Raw genomic sequence first — 13,503 nt, 5'->3', positions numbered from 1 at the left:
GGGTGGAGCCTATCAGCTCCATTTTTCCACTCCTTTAAAGGTGCCTCAGACACACCTGGAAACACGGGGGTGGGGCCTGAAACACATGTAAGCCTGTTAAAAACTGTTACCTGTTATGGAGCAGTAGACGAGCCGAGGGTTGAGTCCGCTCAGCTGCTCGTATCCCAAACCCATCTGACGGAGTTTCCCCGGCACGTAGTTTTCCAGCAGCACGTCACACACTCCTGCGAGCTGACACACAACCAGAGAGTGGAACAGGCTGAGGCAGAAACAGAGACCTGGTCACTGTGTCGTACCTGCTGGACGATCTGTGCTCCTCTGGGATGTTTCAGGTCCACGGCGATGCTCTGAAATCACAGTTCATCCCAAATTATCCCAAACACGGATGAAGCATCGGCGTCAGGTGAGCGAGGGAGGCTGACGTTTGACATGTTTGCTCTGTTTACAGCTGAACCCTGTCAGAGTCCTGCTGATGCTTAAACTGTTTCTAATGAATGTGTTTGTGCCGACTCGGCGCTCACACACCAACCTTCTTGTTCCGGTTCACGCTGAGGAAGTAGGCGCTCTCTGACGCCACAAACGGAGGACCCCAGGCTCTGGTGTCGTCACCCGCACCTGTTTGACAAAACGCACAAACACTATCCCACAATGCTTTGCTCACAGCGGGGCAGGAATGAGGCCCAGCGCTCACCTGGTCTCTCCACTTTGATGACCTGGGCTCCGAGGTCTCCGAGGATCATGGAGGCGAAGGGCCCGGCCAGAACTCTGCAAACATGAACATCCACGTTAGTGCTGAGCCTCCACACTGCCAACAACTCAGAGTGTTACTGCAGCGCTCACACTCACCTGGTCAGGTCCAGGACTCTGACGCCCTCTAGTGGCCGAAGGGTTTCACCTGAAATTCAGATGAGAATCCCAAAGAGGAGGAGAGTCAGCTTTGGTGTTCCTGACAGGTAGACAGTGTTCCTGCTTCAGATGAGAACAGCTGAAACTCTGTTTGAGCTTTGTTAAATATCTGTGGGCCAGAGGCGGCACACCTGCGGGCCGGAGGAGCGGCACACCTGTGGGCCGGACTCACTCTGAGTGTGAAGTGAAAGCACAGATCAGCCTGACAGCAGCTGGGTTCTCAGACCCAGCAGCAGAAGTATAAAGCAGGAGGAGCAGACCCCTCTGCATCCTGCACATCTTCTCTGGTTCGTGTTCAGAGCTGCTTTAATTCCTCATGTCACAGATGCAACAGGGTGAAAGCATTCCTTAGATTTTAGTCCACGTTAACATGACATCACCATGACATCACCATGACATCATTATCCTCCACATCCCAAAGCTGAGGTCAGCAGCAGCACTGACGCTCAGGTGGTGCTGACAGACCTCCACAGCATCACAGCAGCAGCAGCAGGCTGAGCACTGACACAGGCAGGACGGATCCAGGCTTTAAACTCTGAGCCGAGCACAGCAGGAAACCTTTCTCCATCTTCTGCTGTCTGTTTGTGAGTCTGTGTGAGCTGCAGCCTCAGCTTCCTGTTCGTACTCACAGGAGTGACACTCCTCTGACCTCAGCAGGTCACTTCCTGCCAGACCTGCTGCTTGCTGGATGTGAGCTCAGGGATGTCTGTGTGGAGATCTCAGCTGAGCAGCAGTTCCTGAATCACTCAAAGTTCCCTAAATCTGCTCTTCATCATGATGCACCGAAATGCTGCCTTGCGATAGGCTGATTAGTGTGCACCTAAAGTGTACCTAATAAAGTGGCTGGTTAGTGTTATAAAAGCATAATTACGTTATTGTAAATGATTACACACCCTAATTATATTTGGATCGTTTAAAACGTTCTGTGTGTTTATTATTCCAACGTTCCCGCTTTTCCAGCCCGCTGACTGGGAGGTCTGTTTGTTGGACTCAGCGGAAGTGGAGCTGCTCTGCGACAGCTTCACACACCTGAGCAGACTTTGACCAACAGCAGGTCAAAGTTCAGAAGTCCTTTCAGTGTAACACGCTTCGGAACATGCAGGCTCATTTACCTGTGTGCACGCCTGCAAGGTTTGATCATGTGAGCAGCTGTTTGTTACCGATGAGCCGATCGGTCCTGTCACCGGCTAAGGGGACTGTTCGGCTAATATTAGCCGGCTAGCTTTAGCAGCAGGGCCGTACCTGTCCGCGTGCTGGACTCCCACCGCCCGCCCCCCGGGCATCTCAGCGGCTGCAGCGGCGACGCGAACCCAGCCGGAGAGCGAGCCCCGAGACGGCGCTTCAGCACCCCGACACACGCCGACATCGTCCACCTGTTAGCATCAAGCTACACGAACGATGCTTCCGGCCTGAACCTTTCAAAGTAAAACTCAGCCCAGACGCAGTCTTATGTATGTCGGCTGTTAGGACTCGTTTCAGAGCCGTTTGTGGATGTTTGGCTTTGAAAGGCCCCTAATATTGTGACGTGGAATATTAATGGTTGTAGTACACCAATTAAAAGGAAAAAAAGTCCTAAGCTATCTTAAGTCCCGTAGTGCAGATATAGCATTTTTACAAGAAACGCATTTTGAAAATGGAACAGAAGCCCTGAAAATGAAACGAGATTGGGTTGGGAAGGTGTTTCATAACTCTGTATCTAGGAAAAGCCGTGGAGCTATAATACTTATTAATAAGAAAATCAACTTTGTACCATTGCGAGAGTTTAAAGATACTGAAGGACGAGTAATATGTCTCCAAGTACTTATAAATGGTGCGAAAGTAATACTATGTAACATATATGCCCCAAATAGGGAAGACCCCAACTTTGTTGCCAAAATAATTAAGATATTAGCTGATTTTGAGGGCCAGATTGTGCTGGGAGGAGATTTTAATCAGGTTCCGGATCAGTATTTGGATAGGAGTGGTGCAAATCTAGGCCCTAGTACAAAAAATAAATCTGCAGCAGCTATCTTTAAAGAGGAAGCCGGGTTGGTTGATATCTGGAGACTAGTACTTCCTTTAGAAAGGGAATATAAGTTTTACTCACATTCTCATAAAAGTTATTCCCGAATTGATTATTTTTAAATATCTAGTTTGAGCGCTGATCTGGTAACTGTGATATAGGTATGATCATATTATCAGATCATGCCCCAGTAGAACTAAATATAGACTTACAGGTTGAGAAATATAATCGGGGCAGGTGGAAACTAAACCCAAGTCTTTTACGGGATGAACAATTCGTGGCAGCATTAAAAGATGATATTAACTTTTTTTGGGATGTAAATATTGGGACCACAGAAAGATTGGCTACTGTATGGGACACCCTAAAGGCCTTTATTAGAGGCAAATGTCTGGGATATAGTTCAAAGAAGGCAAAAGAAAGTAAACAAAAAATACGGACTTTGGTAAAACAGATAAGTCATTTGGAAAAATAATCGGCAGATATGTAGAGAATAACTTCAGAAAAATATGCCAATTGAAGTTTAATCTTCATGAAATTTATAATAAGAAAGCAGAGTATGCATTGTTCAGGCTTAAAACAAATTTCTATGAGAATGGAAATTATCAGCTTTCAATTTCAATGTGTTAGAAAAATGGATAGAATACTTAGGAATAACACTTAATCCGAATGTCGATGAGATTATGAATGATAATGTAGGAAAACTACTAACTAGGATTAAAACTAATTTGGAGAAATGGAGCAAGCTGAACTTGACATTATGGGGCAAAGTAAATACGATAAAGATGGCAGTAGCTCCTCTGATCAATTATTTCATTGGAATGATACCAATTTGTATTTCACCTCAATTTTTCTCAAGATATGATAATATGATAAAACACTTTCTTTGGGATGGTGGTAGACCGCGGATTAATCCTGGTCGACTGTACCAACCGAGACAAAAAGGAGGTTTATCCCTACATAAAACATTACAGCATCTCATTTGAGATGTTCAAGCTGTGTAAACACTGGGCAGCAATAAATTCGGACCTAGACTGGGTTCTAATGGAACGTGAACTGGTCTTTCCATTCACTCCCATTGAGGTGTTGGCTCAAAAACCGGACAATAAAGGGAATAGAGTAGACAACCCTATTTTAAAGTTTTCAAAAATGGTGTGGCAAGAGGTTCGCAAGAGCTGTAATCTCTCCCCATACTTTCAAAAATATGCACCACTGTGGCTCAACCCCAAAATAAAAATAGGTAAACAAACAATTTATTGGCCACAGTGGCACAAAAAGGCATAACATTAATAAGTGATTTATATGAAGATAACATGTTTATGTCCTTCAATGATTTGACAGTAAAGTTTAATTTGGAAGGACCCGGCCATTTTTGGCGATATTTACAAATGAGAGACTGTCTGAAAGATAAAATAAAATAGTCTCAGGAGAAAAATGTCAGAGAATTTTTTTGTACTTCCACCCTTAACTGCAAAGGCATCAAAATGGTATCATTTATGTCATTGGGTTAAAAACAACAGATGTAAGTCTTAAAAGGGCTTGGGAAAAAGATCTGGATTGTTCCATCGATGAGGGAACATGGGATTCAATTATCTCTGAAAATGGGTTCTACATTAGGGAAGCTAGAGGTAAATGTGTCCAATATAAAATTCTCAACAGGTACTATTACACACCAACGACACTTTATAAAATGGGAACCAGTAAAGATGACCTGTGCTGGAAGTGGCAAGAAGGAAAAGGTACGTTAGTACATGCTTTATGGGAATGTCCATTGGTCTTCCCAATATGGGAAAATGTTTTAAAATATATGGAGGGTTAAATTACCTAGATCACCAAGACTGTGCCTATTGGGGGACAGAGGTGAGGTGCCAAAGTTAGACAAAGCAGGCTTTAGAGTGTTAAGCACTGGGATTGTGACATGTGCTCGTCTCATTTTAGCACTTTGGAAAGACCCTCGGACTCCAACCCTAAAAAAGTGGAAAATGACTGAAAATGCTGCATGTGAGAAAATGCTGGGAAGACTGAGCAGTAAGACAGAGACTCTAACAGAACAATGGGACAGTTTTTTTGTTGGGCCTACAACATGAAGACAATGTGAGATACAGTATGAATTAAGAATTAACTGTGTGTGCAACAGTTTATCTATTTATTTATTTATTTAATTTATCTCCATCTTCTTCATCCGCTTATCCGAGGTCGGGTCGCGGGGGTAGCAGCCTAAGCAAAGAGGTCCAGACCTCCCTCTCCCCAGCCACCTCCTCCAGCTTGTCTATTTAATTTATATTATCTTTATATATTTATTTATTTTTCTTCACTGAGTGTGGTTTTTTTGTTGTTTTGGGTTGTTATGTTATGGTTTTCTTAATTGTTCAAAATAATAAAAAACTTTAATTAATAAATGGCCCCTAAGCTTCTGTTTCATCTCACAGAGCTAAACATCAGTTTGTCTCTCAGATGAACCTTCGATTAATGAGACAAGAAACAAACATAAATAAAACCACTTTAGCCGGATCTGCGTCCTCGTCGGGATGGAAACGTTTAGATTGGTGTCTCCGTTACTGTCAGCATTTATTCTGTTTACCGGTGGGGTGCAGTAGCACGCCCACATCTCGATAATAGACCTTATTCCAAAGAAGAAGAAGAGGAAGCCGGATCACGTGACCTGTTGGCGGTCAGTTCAGACCCCGAACTCATCAGGAGGACGTGGATCCGACGCAGAGGCTGGATGGTGACCCCAAACTGACCTCCTGTAAGACTATCTACTTGATTGATATGTCATGACAAATGCGCGAGCAAGAAAATAATCAGAGCAAATCAGTTCACGTGCGCAACTAAGTTTGGCGCGCGCAGAACTCGGCAGCCGCGCGCACGTCAGTGCAGACGCTTCAGTAGAATCATTAACATGAAGTAATCCAATGACAGCGGTCACCGCACAGCAAACAGTCACTGTCAATAATTCATTCAGCGAACTTTATTTTTCACGTTTAAAATAAATGCAGTTGAAAACAGTGTAACTCGGTTTAACGCAGGAACCTGAAGTGTCCATCAAAGTGACCAATCACATTAGGACTACGGGGGTCCGCCTCCAAACTGCCAACTTTATTTACACGAGCGGGATTTCTCTCCGAGCAGAGAGCGCGACGCTGCAGCAGCGCCTGGAAAGCAAAGCAGACATTGCACGAGGGCTTCTTTGTGCGCGCGGCTGTCAAGGTCTACACGCGCGAAATTTAATTACGCGCATTGTTACAACATAATTATCATCCCGTGGGCCGTGGAGGGAAGAGTCAGGCACAACACCCGTGGGTGCAGAGCTGATAGCCTGGGATCACTTTACTCTCTCCTCTCAGAGTGAAGACGGTGATGGAGGAAGAGGAGGAGGGAGCAGAGGGGAGCAGGTGGTCCCAAGAAGAGCCTCCATATTTCAACAGTGACCCTGAGCCTCCAAAGTAAGAGTGCGCTGGGTAATGACGACTGTAACAGCTGATACACTCACCTGTGACGTCACATGGATCCTGTTAGTGTAGCTGTTTGTTCACACTGACTACTAAATACTTTTACTTTGAAATGTCAGGCACACTTACACATGTCACCAAACCAGACACACATCAGGCGAACAGTATGTATTCATATGTATTCACTCACCAGCTGCAGGAAACAGAATCAGGTAAGGTCCTCAGGTGAAGCCTGAGTGTGTGGTGTTTGCTGTGACTGGGAAAATCGGGAGGCCTCCTTGTGTAGCGTCTGCAGAACAGTAGGAAAATACTCGTGTGGACAAACAGTGCAGATCAGGTTTTTATTATTTTCACTTTACTGCAGGAGGTCGTTTGACTGTTGTTAGAGCGATACAAATGAAAACGTGTGTGTGTGTGTTTGCAGAGGTCAGAGGTCACAGTCTCCAGTAACATGCTATCTGTCCGTGAGGAGTCGCTGGTCTCATGAAGAACCTCCATGTTTCAGCAGTGATCCTGAACCCTCAAAGTAAGAAGCAGTTTCTGCTGTAGCATGGACTGATGGAGTCCGTCTTGTTCAGTGAATCATTTACACGACGATCCGTGAGTGCAACCTTTAAACTGTCTGTGTGTGAGGGGAGAATAAAACCAGACAACAGAAAGGCACAAGTTAGAGAACAGATTCCAGCGTGCTTGGAGGAGTGAAAGGTCTGAATAGAGCCTGAGTGATGAGGGTCACTTGGCCCATGGCGCATATTGGTGGGTGGGCAGGGAGTGAGTCTGGAGGTGTGAGACCTGATTGACCTGAGACACTGACCAGGTCAGTCAGCTGGTGTGCAGGGTCACCTGTGATGGCCCTGGTTTACCTGAGACAAAACACTTTTTCAAACACAAGTTTCTCCACTTTGACTTTTCTCTGTGACCATCAGAGCTTCTGCACAGTGTCATCAAATCTGCATGTTTGTCACTGACAGTCGATGATTTTAGTGATAAAGAAATGTGTTCACAGAGGGAGGAAGAGGAAGAGGAGCGGTGTCTGTGAGGAGGAGCAGCTGTCCTGCTGTGCTTTGTGTCAGAACATCCTGAAGGATCCAGTCTCTACCAGCTGTGGACACTGGTTCTGCAGACAGTGCTTCTCCTCATACTGGGACCAGTCTGCTTCATCAGGAGACTCGTCTTGTCCCCAGTGTGGAAAAAGATCCAGAACCAGAGCTGGACTGCAGACAGCCAGTCAGAGCAGCTGTGTACAAAGTAAGACTGAACATCTCTCTGCTGATGGACTCATTTCTGAAAACTGGACTTCTTCTTGTTGTTCAGACATTGAAGAGTTTTCTTTCTGTTTTTCTTTCTTTCAGCAGATGTTGGTCTGCAGGAGGTTTTAGATGAACATAAGATCAGTCTGAGGAGGAGATGTGAACGTGTGACTGAAGGAAGTGATGAAACAGGAAGTAGAACCCTCCTCAACACCATCTACACTGAGCTCTACATCACAGAGGGACAGAGTGAAGAGGTTCATAGCCAACATGAGGTGAGGCAGCTGGAGACAGCTTCCAAGATGGGCGCCCTCCATGACGCTCCAATCAGGTGCCAGGACATCTTTAAAGCCTTACCTGACCAACAGAGACCCATCAGAGTGGTTCTGACCAACGGCGTGGCTGGTGTTGGAAAAACCTTCTCAGTGCAGAAGTTCACTCTGGACTGGGCAGAGGGCTTGGAGAACCAACATGTCAGTGTGGTGGTTCTGCTTTCATTCAGGGAGCTGAACCTGATCAGAGATGAGCAGTACAGTCTTTTGGAGCTGCTCCATGTTTGCTCCATCCAACATTACAGAAGGTCACAGCAGAGAAGCTGGCTGTCTCTCAGCTTTTGTTCATCTTTGACGGCCTGGATGAAAGCAGACTTTCATTGGATTTCACCAACAGGAAGCTGCTGTCTGATGTCACACAGAAGTCATCAGTCAGCCAGCTGCTGACAAACCTCATCCAGGGGAATCTGCTTCCCTCGGCTCTCGTCTGGATAACTTCCCGACCTGCAGCAGCCAATCAGATCCCTCCTACATGTGTTGACAGGCTAACAGAAGTACGAGGCTTCACTGACGCCCAGAAGGAGGAGTACTTCAGGAGGAGATTCAGTGATGAAGAGCTGTCCAGCAGAATCATCTCCCACATGAAGACATCCAGGAGCCTCCACATCATGTGTAGTATCCCAGTCTTCTGCTGGATCACTGCTACAGTTCTGGAGCACATGTTGACTACAGAGCAGAGAGGAGAGCTGCCCAAGACCCTGACTGACATGTACTCACACTTCCTGCTGGTTCAGACAAAGAGGAAGAAGACCAAGTACCACGAGGGACATGAGACGAGTCCACAGGAGCTGACGGAGGCTGACAGGGAAGTTCTTCTGAAGCTGGGGAGGCTGGCGTTTGAACATCTGGAGAAAGGAAACATCATGTTCTACCAAGAAGACCTGGAGCAGTGTGGTCTTGATGTCACGGAGGCCTCGGTGTACTCAGGAGTTTGTACAGAGATCTTCAAAAGAGAGTGTGTGATCTTCCAGAAACCAGTCTACTGCTTTGTTCATCTGAGCATTCAGGAGTTTCTGGCTGCTGTCTACATGTTCCACTGTTTCACCAGCAGGAAGACAAAGGTGCTGAGGGATTTTCTGGATATCTGGCATAATATCCCATCACTTATTGAGCTCCTTTCAGAAACCATGAGAGAATCACTGAGAAGTAAAACCGGCCACCTGGACCTGTTTGTCCGCTTCCTTCATGGCCTCTGTCTGGAGTCCAACCAGAGACTCTTAGGAGGTCTGCTGGGTCAGACAGAGAGCAGTCCAGGAACCATCCAGAGAGTCATTAAGAGTCTGAAGAAGATGAACAGTGATAAAATCTCTCCTGACCGAAGCATCAACATCTTCCACTGTCTGATGGAGATGAACGACCTCTCAGTACATCAGGAGATCCAAGAGTTCCTGAAGTCAGAGAACAGATCAGAGAGACTCTCTGAGATCCACTGCTCAGCTCTGGCCTTCATGCTGCAGATGTCAGAGGAGGTTCTGGATGAGTTTGACCTGCAGAAGTACAACACATCAGAGGACGGACGACTGAGACTGATTCCAGCTGTGAGGAACTGCAGAAAGGCTCGGTGAGTCCAGATGTGCTCATTAACATCCTTAATCAGTGTAGAAACACACCCAGTATATTTGCAGACTGTATTCCCTCTCCCACCATATTGTGGGCTCTGCACCAACATGGCGAAGTGTCACTTAGAGAGAATTTGAAATTGTGCAGCAGAAGTTAGATATTTTTGTCTTACACCTGATGTGATAATTCTGTTCTGTGATGGCAACATGATGTAATTCAGCCAGGGGTCCGTTCTTCGTACCTCGCTTACTACATCCAAGATCAAATGACACATCCAAGATCAAATCATCGCGCTAACTTTGAGCTCGCTATTCCGGTTCTCCGAACACACCTGTTGTTGACGATTAGTACAGCTGGATGAAGTATTGTGAGATCACTGGGTGGCTTAAAAGGGGCTACGCATCGATAGTAGAAACATTGATCGGCAACCCTTTGATTGGTCGGCGAAAATGTCGAAGGGGCGCGCTCAGTATTTTTCGGCAGCAGAGCAAGAACGCTTGATTGAGGGATTTCAGGAGTTTCAGAGTTTAATTAAAATGCAAGGGAACACTGCAAAGGCTGCAAAAGCAAGGAGAGAGGGCTGGCAGAAAGTTGCTGACAAATTAAAGTCATAAGTAATTTAATAATAATAATAATAATAATAATGGATTGGATTTATATAGCGCTTTTCAAGGCACCCAAAGCGCTTTACAATGCCACTATTGCCACAATGCACCCCTCGTCAACAAGTTGGTTAAGTAAATAATACCCTCACGGGAAAATCGATATCTCTCTATGAGCACACTGTCGCGCTGAGCTAAAGGATCCTGTCTATCCCGCAATATACGCTGAATTCTGAAAACTCTCCTCATCAATCTTGCACCTTCCGCAATGGGCTGCTCGCGTATACGGACAGGACATGGCTGCGACAGGCTTCCCAAATCCACCTTTGCTTTTATAGCCGTGGTCTCTCATCTTGATTACGCGAAGTAATTGTGTGGATGCCCTCACAGGGCATCCACACAATTGAGTTCCTGTTTCTCTTTAAACTTTATTCTTATAGTTGCTCCGCGTTTTTCGGCACTTAACTACTCCCTCAGTTTTCAGCCGATTTTCTCAGTTCAAACTCTAAACTGTTCTGCTCTTTCTGCTAATTCCAGCTATATCTTTTGGTGTTTATTGCTATTATACATTTTAAAATATTACACTTTTTTCCTTTTTTTTTTTTTTGTCCCATTGAAATGAATGGAAAACTTCCACAATTCTGCTAAAACTTGCTTGTCTTTGAAACTTAACTACTTCCTCATACTTTCACCTAGAAACTCCATTCAAACTTTAAAACGTTCTCAAATGATTGGGCTATTCCTGTGTGATTCAGCTTTTTCATATCTGTTACCGTTTTCATTTAATGCCTCTTTAAGTTTTCAGTTGCAGTTTTGTGATTTTTCAGAAAATACATGCATTGCTATGGTTGCTATGCAATTAACTCACAGTGAGTACTGGTGCGTTCTGAATTTTCTCTTCATGTCTGAACAACTTCTTGCTACTCGTTCAATTTCCACTCAAGCCCCACAAATTATACATCAAAACGTAGGTATTTTTGCTGGCTTTAAGACAGTGTCACTATAATTATTGTGCGAGTTACGGTTTTTTCACAATTTGCCTCGAAGTGACACAAGGTCTAAAAACTCCCCATTCAAAGTCTATGGGGATGTTGTGAAACTCAGAGCTGAAATACTGAAACTGAAGGCATTTTCAAATCGTCATATCTCCTTAACGAAGTGAAGTTAAGACATGAGGCTTGTCCCCGTATATCTTCAGACTCTCCTGACCCTCACAATTCAAGAATTATTTTCTCACCTATTACCGTTCTGAGATGAGTTAGACTTGTTTGAGGGTAGGAAATCTGTCCTCCTCTCAGTTTTCAAACTCCGAAAATGAAGCCGTTTCTTCTCTCGTCATATCATATCGACGAAGTTACAAAGAGCTATGAAAATCACAGTCAAAGTTCACCAAACTCTGCTGATTCACCCAGTACAAGAATTATGATTCTATCCCACCTAGTTTTTGAGTTACACGACGTTTTGTAACTCCAAAAAACTGCGTTTTTCGCCTCTCACCGCGATCTAATTCTGACTGCTCATCACCCTGTTTTCCAGGCGCCCGCTCTCTTTCCCAGTGGCGCAGTTGGTAATGAAACGGATCTTCAGACCAAAGTTCATGGGTTCAATTCCACCTTGGCCCACATGTTTTTTTTCACTAAAAATTGATACACTATCACAGACCTGTAATTCATATTGATAATTTATTACATTTCGGCAAAGTTGAATGATTTTAGCAGCTTTTCTAATATGGACCTCAGATTCTTGTTAACAGTCCATGGCAGGAATACATACAAGTACACAGCCTGATGAAGCAGACAGAAGCAGTACCTCTGATTGGTGGACTGAAATTGAGCAAAACCAGGTTGTTCTGCCTCTTTTCAGCTGAAAGTTCAGCGTTTTCTCAGCCTCTTCTGCTGTTTTTAATAAGAATTTTCAGCTTTTTCACCTTTTCTCAGCTATATGAGAACCAGTTTGGCTCAGTAACATGAGTATGAGATGAAATTCTGCTGATTTACCTCTTTTCTGCCAAATCTTCAACCATTTCGCCTCTTATCAGCATAATTCTCAGCAGCTTCTGCTCTTTTCAGCAGAATTCTGCTGATTGAACTCTTTTCAGCAGAAAGAGCAGAATTTTCACCTCTTGTCAGCCCAAATTCATCTTATTCACCTCTGCTGCAAATATTTTCAGCCTTTTCACCTCTTATCAGCATAAATCTCAGCTGTTTTAAGAAAAAAAACCTCCTTTGAGCAGAAATTCTGCTGATTCATCTCTTTTCAGCGCAACTTTCTGCTTCTTTACCTCTTTTCAGCAGAAAGTCTGCTGATTGACCTCTTTTCTGCAAAAATTTCAGCCTTTTCAGCTCTTATCAACACAATTCTCAGCAGCTTCTGCTCATTTTAGCAGAATTGTCAGTCCCTCCACCTCTTCTTTGTGAGAATGAGTTTGGCTTAGTCAGACAAGTGTCTGCCTTCAGACCAGAAGGGCCTGGTTGGAATCCTGCTTAGGGCAACATTGTTTTTTTCACCACTTTTCAGCAAAAATTTCTCGGTTTTTACCCCTTTCAGTAGAAATTTTGCTTTTCACCACTTTTCAGCAAAAAATTTCTGCTTCTTCACCTGTTTTCTGCAAAATTTTCAGTTTCTTCACCGCCATACAACTTTTTGCAATGTTTTAACTTTTTCAGCTTTTTTTCAGCAGACATCTTACGCGTTAAGGCATCCACACAGCATTTTCGCAGGAAATGCAAATTTTTCTAGTTTACTATTACTACTCTAAAATATGAATTACATCTGAAATAATCAAATACATGAAATAGAATGATTAATAGTACATTTCCTCTTTTTTTAGGAAATGACCTGTATGTATCTGTATGAAATCAATGAAAGAATCAAATACTGCATTATCTTTAGTTACATTGATAATATTTATTTATGGAAAAACAGTGGAAATATATCGCTGTTGCTTTCGTATAAATGAAGCGGACATACCTGAGTGGCCGCGATCTAATCCTGTTTACATAAAGTAAGCCTGCTCCCAAACAGGTTTACGCTTACGGATCTGTTGCTATGACAGCAAGTCCTGGATGAGCTTCGGAGGACCGAACAATCCAAGATCACGCGAAATCGTCAACAATCAAATCCAGCTAACTTACTTAGCGAGTTACGAAGAACGGACCCCAGGAGTGGGTAATGAGCACCATGCACTGCAGTGTGATGAACGCATGGGAGGTATCTCCCTTTTACCATCCTTACAACATGCCCAGCTAACCTGCACAATGCAACACAATGCATGACTTCACAGTCGGAGCCAAGATCTTACTTTTCCATTCTGTTTGTGCTTTTCCTGCAACATTTGAGTTTTTGAATCAAGAATAAAGATTTCTTAGAATCTTAGTTATGTTATAATAATGTAAGTTAAAC

The 13,503-nt window shown here is 44.1% G+C and overlaps 2 protein-coding genes and 1 long non-coding RNA gene across 4 annotated transcripts in view; 1 reads left to right on the top strand and 2 right to left on the bottom strand.

Annotated features, from left to right (window-relative positions):
- Positions 1 to 2,319, bottom strand: part of sugct (succinyl-CoA:glutarate-CoA transferase) — a 64,672-nt gene extending 62,353 nt beyond the window's left edge. The window contains exons 1-6 of one of the 2 annotated variants that reach the window (XM_040003873.1): positions 2,149 to 2,319; positions 847 to 895; positions 692 to 765; positions 530 to 615; positions 297 to 347; positions 111 to 231 (exon numbers count right to left, since the gene is read on the bottom strand). In XM_040003873.1, coding sequence (XP_039859807.1) covers positions 111 to 231; positions 297 to 347; positions 530 to 615; positions 692 to 765; positions 847 to 895; positions 2,149 to 2,272 — 505 coding nt within the window. In that variant the 5' untranslated portion in view covers positions 2,273 to 2,319. The remainder of the gene's footprint in view (positions 1 to 110; positions 232 to 296; positions 348 to 529; positions 616 to 691; positions 766 to 846; positions 896 to 2,148) is intronic. The other variant, XM_040003872.1, reaches the window with a different exon arrangement.
- A 6,269-nt stretch (positions 2,320 to 8,588) lies between these two features.
- LOC120716344 (ribonuclease inhibitor-like) overlaps positions 8,589 to 13,503 on the top strand; it is a 38,303-nt gene continuing 33,388 nt past the window's right edge. Inside the window, exon 1 of the mRNA XM_040003857.1 lies at positions 8,589 to 9,500. Coding sequence (XP_039859791.1) covers positions 8,599 to 9,500 — 902 coding nt within the window. The 5' untranslated portion in view covers positions 8,589 to 8,598. The remainder of the gene's footprint in view (positions 9,501 to 13,503) is intronic.
- LOC120716370 lies at positions 10,471 to 12,849 on the bottom strand. Its single transcript, XR_005691876.1, has 2 exons — positions 12,322 to 12,849; positions 10,471 to 12,189 (listed from the first exon to the last, which is right to left on the bottom strand). It is a non-coding gene; the product is annotated as an uncharacterized LOC120716370 (long non-coding RNA).

Source organism: Simochromis diagramma, unplaced genomic scaffold (genome assembly GCF_900408965.1).
Source record: "Simochromis diagramma unplaced genomic scaffold, fSimDia1.1 OVJJ01000367.1, whole genome shotgun sequence".
NCBI lineage: Eukaryota > Metazoa > Chordata > Actinopteri > Cichliformes > Cichlidae > Simochromis > Simochromis diagramma.
Note: the sequence above shows the minus strand (reverse complement) of the source record. Positions and strands in the feature narration are given on the sequence as shown.